The sequence below is a fragment of the Orcinus orca genome, chromosome 1 (genome assembly GCF_937001465.1).
Source record: "Orcinus orca chromosome 1, mOrcOrc1.1, whole genome shotgun sequence".
In the NCBI taxonomy this organism is placed as follows: Eukaryota; Metazoa; Chordata; class Mammalia; order Artiodactyla; family Delphinidae; genus Orcinus; species Orcinus orca.
In genome coordinates this window covers 152517968-152538366 of record NC_064559.1, presented here as the reverse complement: position 1 = coordinate 152538366, position 20399 = coordinate 152517968, and the positions used below count along the sequence as shown (strand labels likewise).

Genomic DNA, 20399 nt, shown 5'->3' with positions numbered 1-20399 from the left:
CATCAAAGTTCTCTTTTTTTAGACTTTATAAAAAGAAGTAGCAACATCTCTATGGAGAATATTGAAATCCTAGTACTACATGAAGTATTGCAAATAATCTTTGTAAGGAGCCAAAAGCAAGTCAGCCAAAAGCAAGAAACTACATATTTTATCTTAAGTAATAACCAGCACAATCTATTTTTTAAAAAGGTAATGAGTTAAGAAATAACAACCACATACTACATTGTTTTGCCTATAAATTATGAATTACATTTAAGAACAAGCAGCAGTTAAATGTACTGTGGGCCAATTGCATAGTCATGGATACCAGAGACTTAATCTGTGGAAATTTAGCAAAACAGAATTAGAAATGTCAAACAGAAAAGATTTCATTAAGATAATTCTTCCAGAAATGAATCAAAAATTCTGACCCAGCTGTTCAAATCTTGAGTAGTCAAGATGAGATGGGCATAGCTAAAAAATCTAACCATATTGTTTCCAGAAATGTGATACTGGAAACACCTACATAAAAATAACCAGATCACTAGAGTGTTTGTTAAAAATAAAGATTTTGATCTTCATCCCAGACCCACCATATCAGTACTTCTTTGGGTAAAGCTCAAGGACCCACATTTTAAGCAAGCACCTCCACCCACCAATGATTAAAACCATGCTGGATTTGAGAACCATTGCATTAACACTTGACTCTTCCCCATCTAGTACTTTAGGATGGGTGGCAGAAGTGAACCAACCACTAGTGGTTATTTTTCACCAAGTATCAGAGATTAAATGTTTCATTTGATAGATATTTATGAAGCAGTGTGGGGACACAAAAGAAATGTGAGCTCATGTATTCAACTGTATTGCAGTTCTTGCATGTCAGATAAACAACTGTTCAACATGATTAAATGGAAGTAATTTGTGGTTGTGGAGAAAGAGAATTGAGGTAATCCTGGTAGCTGTGAGAATAAAAAGGAAGGGGTTACTCCAGAAGTTATTTCAAAGAAAAAAATAAATCAATTGGTTCAGTGGCAAATTGAACACTAATGTTAAACAGAAGGGGAAAAGTAGAATACCTTGAGTGGCGAATGTGGATAGCAGAGAGTAGGGAGGTACTAACATGGTGATGGAATGTGAAAAAACTCTGAAGAGAATCCAGAAGATGGGTGTGGAAGAAACTGAGCCTTTGGGGTTTGGCCTTTTTACTATCACATTGGTGAAGATGGTGAATTGAATTTTGTTACTAAGTTTATATATGAATGGATTTAACCAAATTGAGATCTAATGAATTATTATTTTCTTTTTACAGCAATTGTTCAACTGTCAAGCTCTAAGAAAACTAAGTATTCCTGACAATGACCTTTCAAATCTGCCAACCACTATTGCTAGTTTAGTTAACCTTAAAGAACTCGACATCAGTAAAAATGGTAAGATTCTCATTTCATCTCTAAATAGCTTGAATTTTTAACTGAAAATATGTTTTAATGTTTTCTCTTAGCAAATGATATACACTTTTTCTTTGATTTTGTTGCAACTCTAATTTAATTTTTGTTGAAAAGCTAAATCCTGAATTATAAATTGAAGACAGAAAACTTCTCTCCCCTCTTACTAATGTCCCTGACTCACTCAGGCCTTATTTCCCTCTGCATTCAGATATGTGATTTAATCTTTTCTAGACAATTTTACTGACTTTACACTGCTTATTTTCCTCATTCTCAGGGTAAAATTTTTTCCAACATGTCTCAAGTATCACGGGCTCAATGAGGCCTACCCGTTAACCCTTCTTGGAATTGAATTCCCAGTTTCCTTTACTCTGCTGCATTTTTTCCTGTAGCACTGACCATCTTCTCAGAATATATGATTTACTGATTTTTTTATGGTCTTGTCTGTCTTCTCCTGCCCCAAAATGCAAACTCCATTATGTGGCAGGAGGGATTTTACTCTGTTTTGGTCACTAATATATCTCAAACATTTAGAGCAATGCCTGATGAATAATAAGTGCTCAGTAGTATTTGTTATATTTTTGGCCAAACTTGTTATGTCTGGTGATTTTATTGATATTCATGTTGATGATCTTTTCTTCTAAATGTTTGTGGGAGTCTCCTGTGTCCTAATACGTTCATTAAATCCTCATTTCCTTCCATGAAAACTTGGCTAACTGTTTTATTACAATAAAGCAAGGATCAGTCAAAAAGAGTTATGTATAGGCACTATGAGGATATAAAACATGACCCCTTCATCATTAAGCTAGTCGGTTAAACTTTGTGTGTGTATGTATGTATTGCTTTGGTAACTTCAGGCAATATGCTTGGTGCCAAAGGAACAGGAATCAACAAAACAGATCCCTGCCCTCATGAAACTTACATTCTAGTACATGTGTTAGACATTAAACAAATAATTATGGATGATTAAATAAACAATTGAGTGTGAAGATACATTGGAGGTGAAGGATATGCATACTAGTAGGACATAATCCAGTCAGTGTAGTTAAGTAAAGTTACCCTAAGAAATGATAACCAAGCCCAGACAGGACAAATAAGAGTTGTTAGTCAATGGCTATAAAGTTTCATTTGTGCTGGTTGAATAAATTCTAGAGATCTGCCATCCAACCCAACATAGTTAACAATACAATATTGTGCACTTCAAAATAACTGATCTTATTATACACTAGAAGCATACCCTATGTCCCTTCCCTGTTTTATTTTCTTAATAGTCTTTATGAGAAACTGACATACTATATTTTTAACTTGTTTATTTATTGTCTAAATTCCCCTAACTAAAATTAAAATTCAGTGATGTTCTAATTTTTTATTGTTGTCTTGGTCACTGATACATCTCTGCTGCCTAAAATAGTGTGTGGCACATTGTAGGAGTTCAACAAAATATATTGAATGAACTCACGAATGAATGGTCCTTCTGGAACATTGAACATTTGTTGAAATGTACCAGTTTAAATGGCTAGTGATTTCTTCAATTCAAGTATATGAGAGTCGTAGAAAAGTTTACAGTATCACTGGGGAAAGAAGACTAACACCTACAAATAATCAATGATTATCAGAGTTCAAGTAATGCATATGGCTTGAGGAATTCCATGAAGCACAGTAGCATCTGAATAGAGAGCATTTCATTTGAAGGAAACAGATAGAGTGCCTGGGACTTCCTTGGCAGTCCAATAGTTAAGACTCTGCGCTTCCACTGCAGGGGGCACGGGTTCAAGCCCTGGTCGGGAAACTTGAGATCCCGCATGCTGTGTGTTGCAGCCAAAAATAAATAAATAAATAAAATTTTCAAATGGAGTGCAAATGGGGGACACACACATCTTTCTATACCAACTTTATTTACCACTTAGAGCGTTTTCAGGAAGCCAATCCTAAAAGGACCATTTGCCAATTTAGAGAGAACAGCAACTAGATTTAGGCCCATTGAAAGATGACATAAAGGCCTACATTTATTCTTTTAAAAATAGATTTACAGGTCACATATTATTATGAATTGATAGTTCTGTACTTTAATAACAAATAATGCTATTTATATACATTCACACATCAAATTCTATTTTCAAATTACAATTTCTGAGAAATGTCATATGGCTAAATATAACACATCCCTTGGCCTTCATGCAGGTTTGGCTGGATAGTTCATGTAAATAAAAAAAGCTATCTTGTTCTTAAAGAGAATCAGAAGAAAATTCATCACCAAATATAAACACAAAACTCCTAAGAAATATGACATTTTTATGAGCATTATAATCATCTCCCAGCGGTCCTCTTGCATCAAGAAATTTGTGTTGTCAGTATGTAAACTGCAGGTTATACTCCTACTTAGAAGTAAGTCTGTGAGCAACATTAGAAGTCCTAGTAAGTAGTATTTAGGGACTTTTAGACTTTTCGCTATGCTTATGATTGCTATATTGTGGAAAAAGACAAAGCAAAGCATGGCAAATCATTCTGCAAGGTTAGTATAGTACTAAAGGTTTAATGAACATGATGACATATCAGCCATTGCTAGAAGTGACACAAACAGTAAAAGATTTCAACACATCAGTCCTTTCACAAAATCATACCTAAAAAGCTGTCACTGAATTCTGTGGCAGAGACCTAGACAGTTACTTAAGGAGCGTAATACATCCTTTGGGAATCTGTCAAGTGAAGAAAGAGCAGATAGCAGAAAGTAAATGCAGTGTCAGCATCACAGTTTGACAAGGTTAGAATAGCCCCAGTGGAAAAGAGTCAAGACATGAGACAATATAATCAGTATTGGGATTTAGGGACAGAAAATGAATGTTTATTTGGAGGCAGGTACTCATGCAATTGCTAGTCAATCTAGGCAAACATTTGCCTGACTTGGGTTGGAATTTGATGAGTGACCCTTTATGAAATCAATTCAATTGGAGGCTGAGGTTAAATCTGATCTTGGTTGTGCCTGTGCCTCCAATCTTTACTTGTCATGTCTAATTCTTCCACTTATCCTAATTCACCATTTCTCCTTCCATAATTTAAAAATACTACTTTATATTAAAACCTTTAGATAAGTGAACTATTGTGGGCAGAAAGGTATCTAGAAATTTTTTGTGAATAGCTTTCACTACCTCTCTAATCACAGTGCCAACTAACCCATTTCATCCCCAGGTAATGCCAAATTATCATTCTCAAATGCATCAGGCAGGTTACTGTGACACAAGAAATGACACTATTTTCTCTGCCCAAAATATTTCTTTCTCCCACTGTTGTCCCTCATCAACCAGAGTCCTCTTCACCTTTAAAAAGACATCTCTGATGTTATGTATTCTGGGAAACTTTCCTGACATTCTATATGCAAAGAGAATTAATTGCTTCTTCCTCTGTATATCTTTATACTTCCATCTCACTTTGTAATTTATTTTTTTAATATTTCAAAAGGTAAATTTTATTTTATTGATATTTTCAAATGTTTTGGCTGTTTAAAAGACACAATTTTTATTATTGAAATATAATTAATACAATATTATGTTAGTTTCAGGTGTACTACATAGTGATTTGACATTTGCATACATTAAGAAATCACCAAGATGTCTAGGAACAATCTGTCCCCATACAAAGTTATTAGAGTATTATTGATCATATTCCTTATGCTGTATATTACAACCTTGTGGCTTATTTATTTTATAACTGTAGGTTTTTACCTCTTATTCCCCTTCACCTATTTCTCCCAGTCCCCATGCCCTCCCCTCTGGCAATCACCCATTTTTTTCTCTGTATCTCTGAGTTTGTTTTCATTTTGCTTGGTTTTCTAGATTCTAAACGTGAGATCATTCGGTGTTTGTCTTTCTCTATTTCACTTAGCATACTACCCTCTAGATCTATTCATTTTGTTGCAGTTTCAGAGTTTTTTAAGGCTGAGTAATACTCCATTGTATATGTATGACACATCTTTATCCAATCATCTGTGGATGGACATTTCAGTTGCTTCCATATCTTTGGTATTGTAAATAATGCTGCAATGAACATTGGGGTACATATATCTTTTTGTATTAGTGTTTTTGTTTTCTTTGGAAAAATACCCAGAAGTGAAATAGCTGGATCATATCACAGTTCCCTTTTTAATTTTTTTTAAACTTTTTACTGGAGTATAGTTGATTTACAATGTTGTGTTAGTTTTAGGTGTCCTGTAATTTAATTTCTATATATCCCTATGTATTTGACAAGATTGTAAAACCCTTGAAGTCAGAAACTATCTTATTCATTTCTCTATTTGGAGCTACTAACACAATACCTATACATGGCAGGTGCTCAGTAAATGTCTGGTAGGTAAATAAACATTATACTTTAGCATTCTTTTAAAATATATATTTTTATATTATATTACATTAGGGATCCTGCATAGTATAGGGTCCCCACCTCTTATACTGGGGTCTGTTAAATATGTAACTGAGTGCTGGAAAAGACAGAAATGATGCTGCAATAAGTGATGAGTAACCACTAAAATCAGCTCCAATCTTCCAAATAGAAATATATTTAATATTCTTGTTCTTGGGAGAATGACTACTTCATGTCAAGTTTTGACCTTTCCCTTGAGTTTTAGACTGGTATAGCCAACTGCAGGCTGGACATAGCTATAATATGTTCCATAAACACCTCCAAACATAATGTATTTAAAACGAAGCTCATCATCCACCCTAATCTGCTTTTCCTCCATTATATCCAGTTTTCTGTTAATGTTACTATTATCCACACAAATATTCAATGCAAAAATCCATTCTTTCTTCTGACTCCCATATGCATTAAGTCATCAAATTCTACCAATTTTACCTCCTAAATGTATGTCTAGTCTGTTTCTTTCTTACCATTCCCATTGTTACCATGTTAATTTAGTGTCTTGTCTGTTTCCAGACTGGTTAACATAGCCTTCTAATTGGTCTCTCCCTCCCATTATCGCCACCAACATTCCCAAACCTATCCTCCACAAAGTAGCTTCAGCACTTTCTAAATTGTAAATATGACTAGGTGGCTCTCCTTCTTAAGATACTTCAGTTGATCAAGGATAGAGCATAGGTTCCCTAACACAGCATTAAAAGTTCCCACAATTGACCACCTACACTTCCATTCTATCTGCTCATCTCACAAAGACAATTTGTACTTTTTAACTTTATGGTCTAGATATTGAAGAGCTGCCTCAAATGTTTAATGCTGTTGCAATAACTCTGTGACTCTATTTATATAATTTCCTCTGCCTAAATCACCTTTCACACCTCTTTTCCACTGGTTAAAACTTACTTATCATTCAAAGCTCAATTTAGTATTGAAAACACTTGACACTTAGTTATATTAAAATATTTAGGTAGGGACTTGCCTTGTGGTGCAGTGGTTAAGAATCTGCCTGCCAGTGCAGGGGACATGGGTTCAATCCCTGGTCCAGGAAGATCCCACATGCCACAGAGCAACTAAGCCCGTGCGCCACAACTACTAAGCCTGTGCTCTAGAGCCCGTGAGCCACAATTACTGAGCCCGCCTGTTGCAACTACTGAAGCCCACGCACCTAGACCCGTGCTCCACAAGAGAAGCCACTGCAATGAGAAGCCCACGCACAGCAAGGAAGAGTAGCCCCAGCTTGCCGCAACTAGAAAAAGCCAATGAGCAGCAACGAAGACCCAACACAGGCAAAAAGAAAATTATGTACCTTTAATTTTTTAACGGTAAACACTTTAAGCATGAAGAAAATAATATGAGACAGTAGTGTGACCACCATGTAGATTAAAGTGATGGCATTTATTATAGATAAAACACTCTAGCTTTTTTTAAATGAAACTTGTAAATTCTCATCTCCATCCCTTTTTCCTTCCTCTGAGTTAGTGTGTTTAAAATTTCAATGAAGTGCTAACACATTGTGTATGTTATTCTGCAAGTTTTCATTCTACATTACGTTTCTAAAATTTGTCCTTAATGATCAATGTGAATATGATTGCACCAGCATAGTACCAAAGTTCCCACTGCTCCATATCCTTGCTAATACCTGGGGTTATTCGATATTTTAAATGTTGGCCAGTCAGATGGATATATAAGGATGGCTCAGTATTTTAATTTATATTTCATCAATCACCAGTGAAGTTGGCATTTTTTCATTTCTTTTTATTAGCAAGTGTAGAGTATCTTTCTCTGCAAATTGACTTTTTGGTCCATTTTTATTTTGGATTGTTTGTTAGGTTCTTAGTGATTTGAAAGATTTACATACTGTGAACACTAATCCCTTATTGGTTAAATAGGTTACAAATATCACCTCCCAGTTTGTGGTTTGTCTTTTTGCTTTGCTCAGGATGCCATTTGTTGTAGAGAAGTTGCCAATTTTAATATACTAAAATTTATCACTCTTCTCTTTTGGGCTGTAGTTTTACAGCTTATTTAAGAAATTCTTTCATATGCTAATATCATAAAGATGTTTGTCTACATTTTCTTCCAAAACTATTAGTTTTCTTTTCCCATTTAGGTCTTTAATTCATTTGCAATTTATCTTTTGTGCTATATATTATCAAAATTTATTTTTTCCATATGAATAGATGATTAATTGTTCCATCAACATTTGTTAGTCTCTTTTTTTCTCACTAACTTATAAATATACCTATTTTACATATAAAAGACATTTATCCAAACTCTTTGTCTTGCTCCATCAGCTTACTTGCCTATTCTTGTACCAATATCACGTTGTTCTAAGCATTATAACTTAATATTAAGTTTTAATATTTGATAATAGAGGTCTTCTTTCTTTTTAAAATGTGTCTCGCTGTTCTTGGTACTCAGTTCTTTATATAAATTTTAGGTTAACTTGTTGAAGTTCACAAACAATCTATTAGAATTTTTTTAATTGGCTTGAATTTAAAGATTCATTTGGGATGAATTATTATCTTTGTGATAGTAAATATTGTAGTCCATGAACATGGTACTTACCTTTATTTAGATCTTATTTTGTGTCTTTCAATAAAGTTGTGATTTCTTTCAAGAAAGAGCTGCACACATTTCATTAAAGTTATCTCTGAGTAGTTTAAGTTTCTAGTTTTATAAATTGTATTCCTTCTATTTTTATTTATTTATTTTTTCCAGCCATGCTGCACGGTATGCGGGATCTTAGTTCTCTGACCAGAGATCGAACCCATGTCCCCTGTAGTGGACAGAGTCCTAACCACTGTACCACCATGGAATTCATGTATTCCTTTTAGAAATTTCAAGTAAATTTTAGTTGATCCTATATAGAAACATTGTTAATTTTGATAGTTTGATCTTACAATCAGCCATGGTGCTGAAATATAAATTCTAATATATAACCAGTAGATTCTTTTGAATCATTGTGTATAAAATCATATCATCTGCATGTGACAATTTTCTTTTCTTTCCCATCCTTATACCTTTATATCTTCTTTTTTTTTCCAATTTTATTTATTTATTTTTATACAGCAGGTTCTTATATACATATTAGTGTATATATGTCAATCTCAATCTCCCAATTCATCCCACCATCACCCCCAACCCACTTCCCCCCTTGGTGTTCATACGTTTGTTCTCTACATCTGTGTTTCTATTTCTACCCTGCAAACCGGTTCATCTGTACCATTTTTCTAGATTTCACATACATGCGTTAATATACGATATTTGTTTTTCTCTTTCTGACTTACTTCACTCTGTATGACAGTCTCTACGTCCATCCACATCCCTTTATATCTTCTTGATCACTTTTTTATAAGTTATAATTTCCTGGGAAATAATCTATTCCATCATCCAGACGTTCAATTTTATTGTAAAACAGTGTCCATAGGGCTTCCCTGGTGGCGCAGTGGTTGAGAGTCCGCCTGCCGATGCAGGGGACACGGGTTCGTGCCCCGGTCCGGGAAGATCCCACATGCCACGGAGCGGCTGGGCCCCTGAGCCATGGCCGCTGAGCTTGCGCGTCCGGAGCCTGTGCTCCGCAACGGGAGAGGCCACAACAGTGAGAGGCCCGCGTACCGCAAAAAAAACAAAAACAAAAACAAAACATTGTCCATAGGCTTCTTTTACACGTTTTATAAATCTCTACCATATCCATGGCTGTCTCTTTCTTTGTATTCTTAACGTTTTTTAATTGTTCCATCTATCTTCTATGTTTTTATCTCCAATATGGCCAGAGGTTTTTCTTCTTTGCTAATCTTTCAAATAATACTTTTTTGACTTATTTGTCTCAATACTGGTTGGTTGGCTGGCTTTTCCTCCAATCATTAATTTCTATTTTTCTACTTTATACTGCAGCTTTTTTATTATGCCCCTCCTACTTTTTACAGTTTACTCAAATGTTTTTAGTATTCCAATAAACTTGCAGCTTTTTTAGTTATCATATTATTTTTATTGAAATATGTTACAGACTACATAGTCTGGATTATTTCTCTTTATTCATTGACTTTCACATTGTGGCCTAGGATATAGTCAATTTTTAAAATATTCTTGGTTGCTTATGATAAAAACACATATTCTCAGATTATTGAGAACAGGCTAGGGATCATCTAACAATATTCCTTATTCTTCACTACATTATAGGCTTTTCTAGGACAAATACTGTATCTTAGTGATTTCTATATGCTTGAACATTGAAAGCAGATTTCAACCTCTTGTGTTCAATAAAGATTCTAGTCTTTCTTTTTAAGAATAAGTACATTAACCTTTATCTTTCTTGAGAGAGAGAGAGAGAGAGATGTAAATAAATATTCATGCTGCATGTAAATCACCCTTCCTCTCTAAGGAAAATTCCCAAAAATTACATACAGCAATCCATGGGTAAATCATTGGCTTTCCATGCCAATGGATCTTTTATCCTTTCTTCCTCAGATCTTAATCCAACAGTAAAACTATGATCTTATGTCCATCAGAGATAACTGCATTTTATGATAGTGTGGTATCTGAATAAATAGTCTATTCCTGTTTGCAGAGTTGATACATGGTCTTAATGGAGTAAATTGTTTTATATGATAAAGCAAGATAATGAATGATAAGGTTTAATTGGGCAGTGATTCTGTTTTAAGTTTGATTGTTGATTTGTCATAGCTTCAGAGAGACTATGACACTCTAATTTAAGGACTTTAATGAAAATGAAGTAATGTGAAAATACTTCCTAATTCTGCAGCAATTAAGTGATTTTTCTCTCATCCTCTAAAACTTATTTCTATACAAGAATGAATTTGAACAGCATCATAGTGGGCCAAATCACTGTTGTTAGTTATAATGAAAGGCGATCAGAGTTGAAGGTATTATTATGTGTTTTACTGACTTGCCAATTATTCTACCCCTTCGCCAAATGCATAAAAAACACTGAAGACAAATAATGTCTTCAGCTTTCAGTGAAGAGGAGGAGTTTCTCTCAAACACACCAGAGAAAGAAGATATGAGTAACCAGTTAAATGATGAAAATCTTTAAAATTTTGAGCATATTCAGAAAAGAATAGAGACTCCAGCAGTGTATATATAAATTCTTAAGGAAGTCTATTTTGGGATGCCTTATGTGGGTTGGGGAGAAAATATTACCCTGCAGTTGTTTTCAATTAGCAATAAATATGCTCTTTGATGTTTGGCAAATCATTAGGCCATTTGTTTAGAGTAAAGCTTATTATTTTGTCCTGTTAAATACCTCACTTCCAACGCTCTTAATGTGCTATTTATCTGAAAATCACTAGCACTTCCCTCACTGTAAGACTACTTTCCTTTCTACAGAGTCTACTTCTGCCCAAGATTATAGTGTTAAAATAGAGGATTGACTCCTCTATTTCCATAGAAGAGTATGATGGCAACAAAAACCAGGTCTGTTCTCCTGCCACCTTCTTAGCTAGATACCAGGATTTTTAACTCTTTCTAATGTCTTCATGAGGAAATAAAACCAACATATAATTTTTATGTGTGTTGCCAGCACTTACTCCATGGGAGATAGAGCTTCCAATCTGGTAATATATTTAAATATAAGGGAGAAAGGAACTGTTCCCATCCCATCATCCTTCTGACGTCTGTGTTGGGCTCTGTCACCTAGAGTCAGCAGAGTCTTTCCTGAGCTGATTGATTAACCTGTCTTCGTGTGCCCCTGTAATTCCTAGAACTTGTAAAATAACAGAATTGGACTGGCAGTGAAGCGTTGTGAGTCCTCTCTCTACTAGGCCATACCCCCTCGCAGCTTCAGGATAAACTCCTGAAAAGAACTGCTGCACCTTGCACTGTTTCTAGACTCACAACAGCCACTATCAAAGTGCAGGCATAGTAAATGCTCAATAAAGCAGTTGACTGATAATGAATAAAAAAAATCATTAGCCAAAAATGAGGTAAGATTATTAAATAGGTCCATTTAATATAGTAGTGACTCAATATATTTGTGGTTGAAGCAGAGAGAAGGTGGGGAGGGCAGGTGTCATTTTAACTCCTTTTGACGAAGTCTTATTCATTCCTCTATGAAAGAGCTTGTTGGTCAAGGTCATAAAGATTTCTTAAAATTTTCTCCAGACAGACATGTCCTAAAGGCAGAATCAGTTGCATGATTGCCTCAAAGTATTGATTACTTTACCTGCATTTGGCTTTTCTCTTCATAATGCCACTAAAATAGGCAGAGTCTTATAGGAGACCTTTAACTCTTCTTGCTTGAGTTCCTACTGAGTTCTTGGCTCCCTTCATTTGAAGGGTTGGAGGTAAAGCAAATCATTCCAGTCTGTTTGTTCTTCTTTCTCTCTCTCTCTCTTTCTCTCTCTCTCTCCGTCTTTAATATATGACTGGCCTGTACATTGTCTCCCAAATTTACTAACCTAACTGCTGGATGCGTTTGCTTTCTCCCATATAATAGATTGTGTCTCTGAAATCTAACTCTAATCAGTACTTCCTACTTAATAGAGTATTGCCTCATTTACCAAATATCCTTAGGGAATGTGGGTTTATACACAAAATAATTTTCCAAAAAATTACAGTTTATCCTTTTACACCTAATTTTAAAATTTTATTTGAATCATTCTGAATGACAATTATTCCAAAAATGTTTCATATCACATTATTTTCTTTCAATGAGTATAATGAATGCAATTGAACCTTTCCAGGTTGACTTGAGTTCATTATGGTTTGTGTTATTAAATTATTTTAGTATGTGTAGATGCTTGCCTCTACACAAAATAAGAATGGTAGGCTTTAAGGGTTCTGGTGTTAACTTTGTAGTTTTTCCCATCACCTCATTTATTATCAGACCATGAGTTATCAAGTCTTCATATTGACATTCTGCCTATTTTGAGTAGCCCTCTCTTCTTATTTGTTCCTTCTAATAGCTATTGGTTGAACTATATATAAAGAGGACATAGATTTGGAACTAAGCTTATAGTACTTGTCAGTATATTAAATTAAGAAATAAAGAACATGGGCTTCCCTGGTGGCGCAGTGGTTGAGAGTCCGCCTGCCGATGCAGGGGACAAGGGTTCGTGCCCCAGTCCGGGAAGATCCCACATGCCGCGGAGCGGCTGGGCCCGTGAGCCATGGCCGCTGAGCTTGCGCGTCCGGAGCCTGTGCTCCGCAACGGGAGAGGCCACAACAGTGAGAGGCCTGCGTACCGGAAAAAAAAAAAAAAAAAAAAAGAAAAAAGAACATTATGACCTGAGCAATGCACTCAATCTCAATGTTCCAGAAAGTTAATAGTACTATCTGAAATTTGACCAAAGGTAATTATAGAACAAATACAGTTTACAGTGCCCCTATAAGAATGCCACATGGTCAATCTTGAGTATGCATTAAACTCAGAGTTCTAGAAAGTTGGGGCTGTTTGTATTTGACCTGGAGAGTATATATGGAGCACATCCAATATATTGTGCTCTATTATGAATGTTGCATTGTCAATTTTGAGTAGCTAAAATGTATACCCCCAAATAGTTTAAATCCTGGATTTGATGGAGGCAGCTTAATAAACATATAACGTGTGTTTGGAATAAGCTTGGCCTGGTTTCAAAACCTCCGAGCCTCGGTTTCTTCATTAGTTTAAATAGCAATAATAAATCATCTTATAAAATTGTTGTGAAGATGAACTAAAGCAAAGTGCTTATAATGTTTCCTCAATAAATTCCATTCTTTCTGCTCCTAAATCTAATCCAATTTACTAGATATCCAAAAATCTGCCTGCTTTCTCAAAATTGAAAAAAAAATATAAAAATTGGTATCACATTTAAAATATTAGATGAAAATATTAAAGTGTTATCAATATATATCCCTCCTTTGTTAAAATTAAGGTTTTAATCCTTTTTCAGCCTACGGCACTTACATCATGGGGTAGACCATTTAGGCTGATGATACCTCTGAATTTCAGAGAATCAAAGAAGCATTTCAAAATGCACTATCTATAACTATTATCATATATACAGGTTTATATAAAATTTTTAAAGTAATAAACATAAACTTTAATGCATTTGAGAGAACTCTAAATCATTTAAAATTTGGTATTTATAGGAAGTCCTTTATATTATTTTTGTATGAAAAGAGAGTTACCTGTTTCATCTTAGAAAAGGTAATTTCAATCTAAAACGTCTGTACTTAAGATCATGTGTTTCTTTCCATGTTTGTACTGTTTTAGTTCATTGCTTCAGGATATTGATGCAAAAATATAATTAAATCCAATTTAATAGACACTTGCTCAGTTTCTGTTGTTTTCCTAGGTCTGATCTAGGTACTGTCAGGAATATCAAGAAATTGAATGTCAACTGACTCCATCCTCCTATCTTTCCAGAACACTCCCTCTTATACCACTCCAACCCTCCTTTGACCCCATCAGAACCACCAATCTATTAGTACCACCACCTTTTCATGAATTCTCTCAACCTCTCTCAAGGTTTGCTCTGCCCTTTTTACATGGCTTGAATTTTATGGTCAGTCATCAAATGACCCCCTTGATACCTTTGCTTCTCTTTTATATATCTACGTATGCTCAGTAAAATTACAACCCTGACTGAATCCAGCTCTCTACCTATGGCTGAAAAGATCCGGAAGAAAACAATCACACTGATTGATATGACTTTAAGTTCATGATTGCAGTTCTGAAGTGGAGCCTTAATGCTTCCCAACAATCATGTTGTACTTCCTTCCTCTATTGACTCTCATTCTCTTCTGGTGACTATTTCACATGTTCTCTTCTGTCTTCAAACTCCCACTTCTCCTGTCCCATGTTCATGGTTATTTATCCTACTCCACTGAGAAAATCAAAACTCTTGAAGGATGATTTCCAGACTGTCACCATCCTATCAATTCATCTACCAGCATCTGCACCCATATTCTCTCATTTCTGCCAAATTAGTACAGGTAAACTACTCCTGTTTCTCTCTAAAACCAGTCTCTCCACTGGTTAACCATCCCCTCTTGCCGACCCATGGATATCACTGTAGAAATTCTCCTCAGTCTCTACCACATCATCAAGATTTTCCTCTCTACTTGTTTATTCTAATCAGTATACCCACTTGCTATTATTTCTTCTGTTCTAAAGAAAATTTCTTGGATTTTCTTCCCTTAATATCCCTCACCCCCTTGCAGCAAAAGCTCTAGATGGAGTTGTCTATATCCTTTATCTACAATACTTTCCTCTCATCCTCTCTTAAACCCACCCCAGTCTTTAAGCCCTCCACTCCAAAACAATTCCAAATGAGGTCATACAGATCTCCTCATTACTAAATCCAAAGGCAATATTTGGTCATCATGTTACTTGACCTAGCAACATCATTTGAAACAGTTGAATGCTTCTTCCTACTTTGCACATTTTCTTCATTTGATTTCTAGGATTCAATACTCTTATTTTTCCTCCCATCTCACTGATTGATCTTGTTCAAGCTCCTATGTTGATTCTTCCTCTTCTCCCCAACCTCATTTTGGAGTATTTCATGGTTCAGCCCCTTGTCCTTTTTTCTTCATTATCTACATTTACATCACTGGTGCTCACATTTTGTCTCATGATTTAAATACTGTCTAAATCAGCGGTTCCCAACCTTTTTGGCACCAGGGACCGGTTTCATGGAAGACAATTTTTCCACAAACCGGGATGGGGTGGGGGGGATGGTTTCAGGATGATTCAAGCACATTACATTTACTGTGCACTTTATTCCTATTTTTATTACATTGTAATATATAATGAAATAATTATACAACTCACCAGAATGCAGAATCAGTGGGAGCCCTGAGCTTGTTTTCCTGCAACTATATGGTCCCATCTGGGGGTGATGGGAGACAGTGATACCCGAAGTGTGTTGCTATGTCCAGTCTACTCAGTAATCTCATTTTGGTTGCTCTCACTGCAGAAAACCCTGCTTCACAAAGATAGGATGTTGGAAATGGAAGCAGGCTTTTCAGTGCTTTTATGGCAATCTCAGTTTATTCCGCCTTGACTTTAATCCAGAACGTATGGAGATTTGAAGTTGTCTCAAACATACTTTTAAGGCCACCATCATTTACGATCTCAAGAAGTTGATCCTCTTCTATAGCACAGAGAAAGTCAATTCACCTGGCTTATGCACAAATGGGTCATGGATCCATTCCTTCCCAGTTTGGAGGTCTTTTGTGGTTGGGAAGTAGTGCTCAAACTCTTTTGAAAGCTGAGATAAGTGATCATACGCCAGCTGGGAGAAAGAAGGCCCTGGCTCTGTCTCTTTCAAAATCTCTGCTAATGTTTGAAACTTGTCAAAAATCCCAATGTTCAATCGTCGCCCCCATAATTCCAGTTTGGCTTTGAATGCAGCCACATTATCTGCCGACTTGAACACACTTGTCGTTCTCCCCTGAAATGACAGATTGAGCTCGTTGAGCAGGTTGAATATGTCACACAAGTAAGCAAGATTTGCGACCCATTCTGTGTCACTGAAATGTGCTGCCAGTGGTGACTGTTCTTCTAAAAGGAATCTCTGGAGCGGCTCTCATAACTCAAAAACTCTGACCAGTGATCTGCCTTTAGAAAGCCATCTCACTTCTGTGTATAAGAGAAGACGTGTGCTCTGCGTCCATCTCCTCACAGAGCTGCATGAACAGACGTGAGTTAAGGGCATGTACTTTAATGTAGTTGATAATTTTAATCACATCCTGCAAAACGTCTTTAAGTTCAGGTGACATTTTTCAGATAGCCAGCATTTCTCTATGGATGACACAGTGTGTAGACTCACATTCAGAAGCGACCTCTTCGACCCGAGTAGTGAAACCAGAAAGCTGTCCAGTCATGGCAGCCTCTCTGTCCGTGCATATACCAACACAGAATGACCAATTCAGTTTTCCTGACATGTAATCATTCAAAGACTTGAATAGTTTTGCAGCTGTGGCGTTGGTTGGCAACAAAAGTGTACATAACGTATCCTCATGCGCATCCTCCTGAAAAATATATGGCACAAAAACATGCATTGTTGCCTTGTCATCAACATCGGTAGAGTTGTCAACCTGGATTGCGTACCACGGTGACTCATTAATCCTCTCTAACAATTGTCCCTTAATATCCTCTATTTCATCAATTTGTCTAGTTATGGTGCTAGACGATAGTGAAACACGTGCCATCTTTTGAACTGCAGCCTCTCCTAAAAGTTCACGACAGATGTCCTTAACAGCAGGCAGGATCAACTCTTCACCAATAGTAAAGGGCTTCTTAGCTTTAGCAATGTGGTTAGCCACTAAGGATGATGCTCTCAGTGCAGACACATTTGATGAAGTAGTGGTCTTCAGTAATTGCTTCCGTTCTTCATGTTCATGTTTTTCTTCTTTTGAAAAACTCCAAAGGTGTGTCTTTTAATGCAGAGTGCTTGGTCTCCATGTGACGAAGCAATTTTGAAGGTTTCATGGCTTCGTTGGATAGCCAGTTGCCACATACTATACAACGCTGGCTTGGAGAATGTTAATCAGCTGTTGCAATGAACCCGTAATTTAAGTAGAACTCTTGGTATTTTCTTTTAAATGCAGTTTTCTTTTTGCTGGCAGTCGTAGAGTCTTCTGCTATCTCATCATTGGGTCTTTCCCCCTTTGCAAAGAAGCTCTCCAGCGATGTTTGATTTTTACTCATTTTGGCTAGGGTTAGCTTGTGAGCTTACCAAAACTGTGACTGAGACAAGTGTGCAGTGTGGAGAGGCGTGGATGGAAGTGGTAAATAAAATAATGGACGAGCCACACACGGACAAAATTAAGTGTCGGATTCTGATTTAAAGCCTGTCACCAGATGCAGCTGTACAATTGAGGTACATCAACTCACTTGCCACTATAAAGCCTGCCATCAGATGCAGCTTGTCACTTGCCACTCACTGATAGGGTTTTGATATGTCTCCAAGCAATTGATTTATTACGGTCTCTGTGCAGTCAAACCTCTCTGCTAATGATGATCTGTATTTGCAGCCACTCCCCAGCGCTAGCATCACTGCCTCAGCTCCACCTCAGATCATCAGGCATTAGATTCTCATAAGGAACGTACAACCTAGATCCCTTACATGCGTAGTTCACAGTAGGGTTTGCGTTCCTATGAGAATCTAATGCCATGGCTGATCTGACAGGAGGTGGAGCTCAGGTGGTAATGCCAGCGATGGGGAGCGGCTGTAAATACAGATGAAGCTTCGCTCGCTTGCCCACTGCTCACCTCCTGCTGTGCGGCCCGGTTCCTAACAGGCCACAGACCGATACTGGTCTATGGCCCAGGGGTTGGGGATCCCTGATCTAAATGATAATGAATCCTACATCTTGAAATCTACAGTCTAGACCTCTCTCCTAAACCCATCTGACAATCTCTCTTAGAAGTCTTACAGACATCTCGAATTACACATGTCCAAAAGTGAACTATTATTCTTCTTTCCAAAACCTATTTCACATATTGTTTTTCCCATCTAAGTTCAAGATAACTCCTTTATTCAAGTTGCTTAGGACAAAGAACCTGGAGTTGTCCTTGATTTCCTTTTTTCTTTCATACTCTTCGTCCAATCCATCACGCTGTCCTATTGGTCTTATGTTCAAAATTCATCCAGATTCCACTCACTTCCTTCTCCCTCCATTGCTCCCACCCTGATGTAAGCCATCATCAATTCTCCTTATGGTTTATTACAATAACACTTAATTGACCTCCCTTTCAGAAAGACCACTCTACTCAGTAGCCAGAGAGATCCTCTCGAATTATAAATCAGACTGTATAACACATCCTTTAATGTCTCTCTATTTCATTCAGAGTAAAAACGATTCTTGTAATGGCCTGAGAGCCCCTACATGAGTCAACACCCCCATCTCCCCATCATACACCCCTTATTACTTCTCTAACCTAATTCTTTGCTACTCTTCTCTTCCTCACTGTGTTCCAGTCACACTGGCCTCCTTGCTATTCCTAGAATACACCAGGAATGATTAATCTTCATGTCTATTCACTCTGTCTAAAATTCTCCTACTGTCCATCTTCAGTTTCCAGATATCTGTATTCCTATCTCTCTCACCTTCTTCAAGTCTTTTCTCAACTGCCACCTTTCCAATTAATAAGGCTTACCCTAATCACCGTAGTTAAGTTTGAAATCTTCAGGCATTTCTGATCTATCATTATTCTGCTCTAATTACATTTTCCATAGCATGTCTCAAAAATTAAATACTATTTAATGTATTTCATGTGTATGCTAATTCTCTATGGTTTATTGTATGTGTTACTTTGCCAGAATATAAGCTCCACAAATAAAGAGAATGTATCCATTTTTCTTACACTGTATCACCAATGTTTAATACAATTCCTAACACAGAGTAAACACTCAATAAATATTTGTTGAATGTTGACTTTCCCTTTTAGGGACCTTATAATTAAAATATCAGGGAACCACATAAGACAAGATGATAAAGCAATAATTCCTCAATTTATAACCATATATTGTGTCTCATTATTTTTCAGTGTAAATTTCAGAAATAATACAATCTAAAATGCTAGTCTTAAGAAGAGAAGGTCATGGGCTTCCCAGGTGGCGCAGTGGTTGAGAGTCCGCCTGCCGATGCAGGGGACACGGGTTCGTGCCCCGGTCCGGGAAGATCCCACATGCCGCAGAGCGGCTGGGCCCGTGAGCCATGGCCGCTGAGCCTGCGCGTCCGGAGCCTGTGCTCCGCAACGGGAGAGGCCACACAGTGAGAGGCCCGCGTATCGCAAAAAAAAAAAAAAAAAAAAAAGTGTGTATGAACTTTTTTAGAATTGAATAGTGTGTGTATATTTATATATATTATAACAATATATATGTGTATAAATATATGTATTTATAACTTTTTAAAAAATCAAACACACTGTGTTTCAGAGGACCAGACAGACCAGTCTCAAAAATTGGTTAATAAAAATGTGAGCTCTACGGGGAATTCCCTGGCGGTCCAGTGGTTAGGCTCCGCGATTGCACTGCCGAGGGCGCAGGTTTGATCCCTGGTCCGGGAACTAAGATCCTGCAAGCTGGTTGGCAAGGCCAAAAATAAATTTAAAAGGAAAAGAAGCAAGATGCTTAAAAAAAATGTCGGCTCTACATTTTTAATATAGTAACGTAATAAAGAGGAACAGTAAACAATTTTAATAAGTAATGTAATAAAGTAACGTAATAAAGAGGAACAATAGACATGGTGTTAACAAATATTAAATAAATCCCATCTATATTCGTTCCCATCTATAAACATCCATTAGGTATTTAAATAAGTTACTTAATCTTTGTGAATGCGTGATTCTTCATCCATAAGATGAAAATATTGCCTAATATATCTTCCTCAAAGGATTATTAAGAAAATTAAATTATTTTACACAGTGGCATAAAGGAATGTAAGTTAACTTTCCTCTTATTAATACATGAATTTTATCTAGTATTTATTAGATACTTATTAAGTGGCTGACATGATACTAAGTGCTTTACAACATGCTATCTAATAATTGGAACAGCCCTTTGAATTAGGCAAGAAATGAGAAAGTGATGTTCAAATATTAAAATGTCTGACTAA

General features: G+C 36.5%; 1 protein-coding gene across 6 annotated transcripts in view; it reads left to right on the top strand.

Moving 5' to 3' along the window:
* LRRC7 (leucine rich repeat containing 7) overlaps positions 1–20399 on the top strand; it is a 502831-nt gene that overhangs the window by 214239 nt on the left and 268193 nt on the right. For all 6 annotated transcript variants that reach the window (XM_049699435.1, XM_033407473.2, XM_004280746.4 and 3 more), the window contains one exon: positions 1289–1406. In XM_049699435.1, the coding sequence (XP_049555392.1) occupies positions 1289–1406 (118 nt within the window). The remainder of the gene's footprint in view (positions 1–1288; positions 1407–20399) is intronic.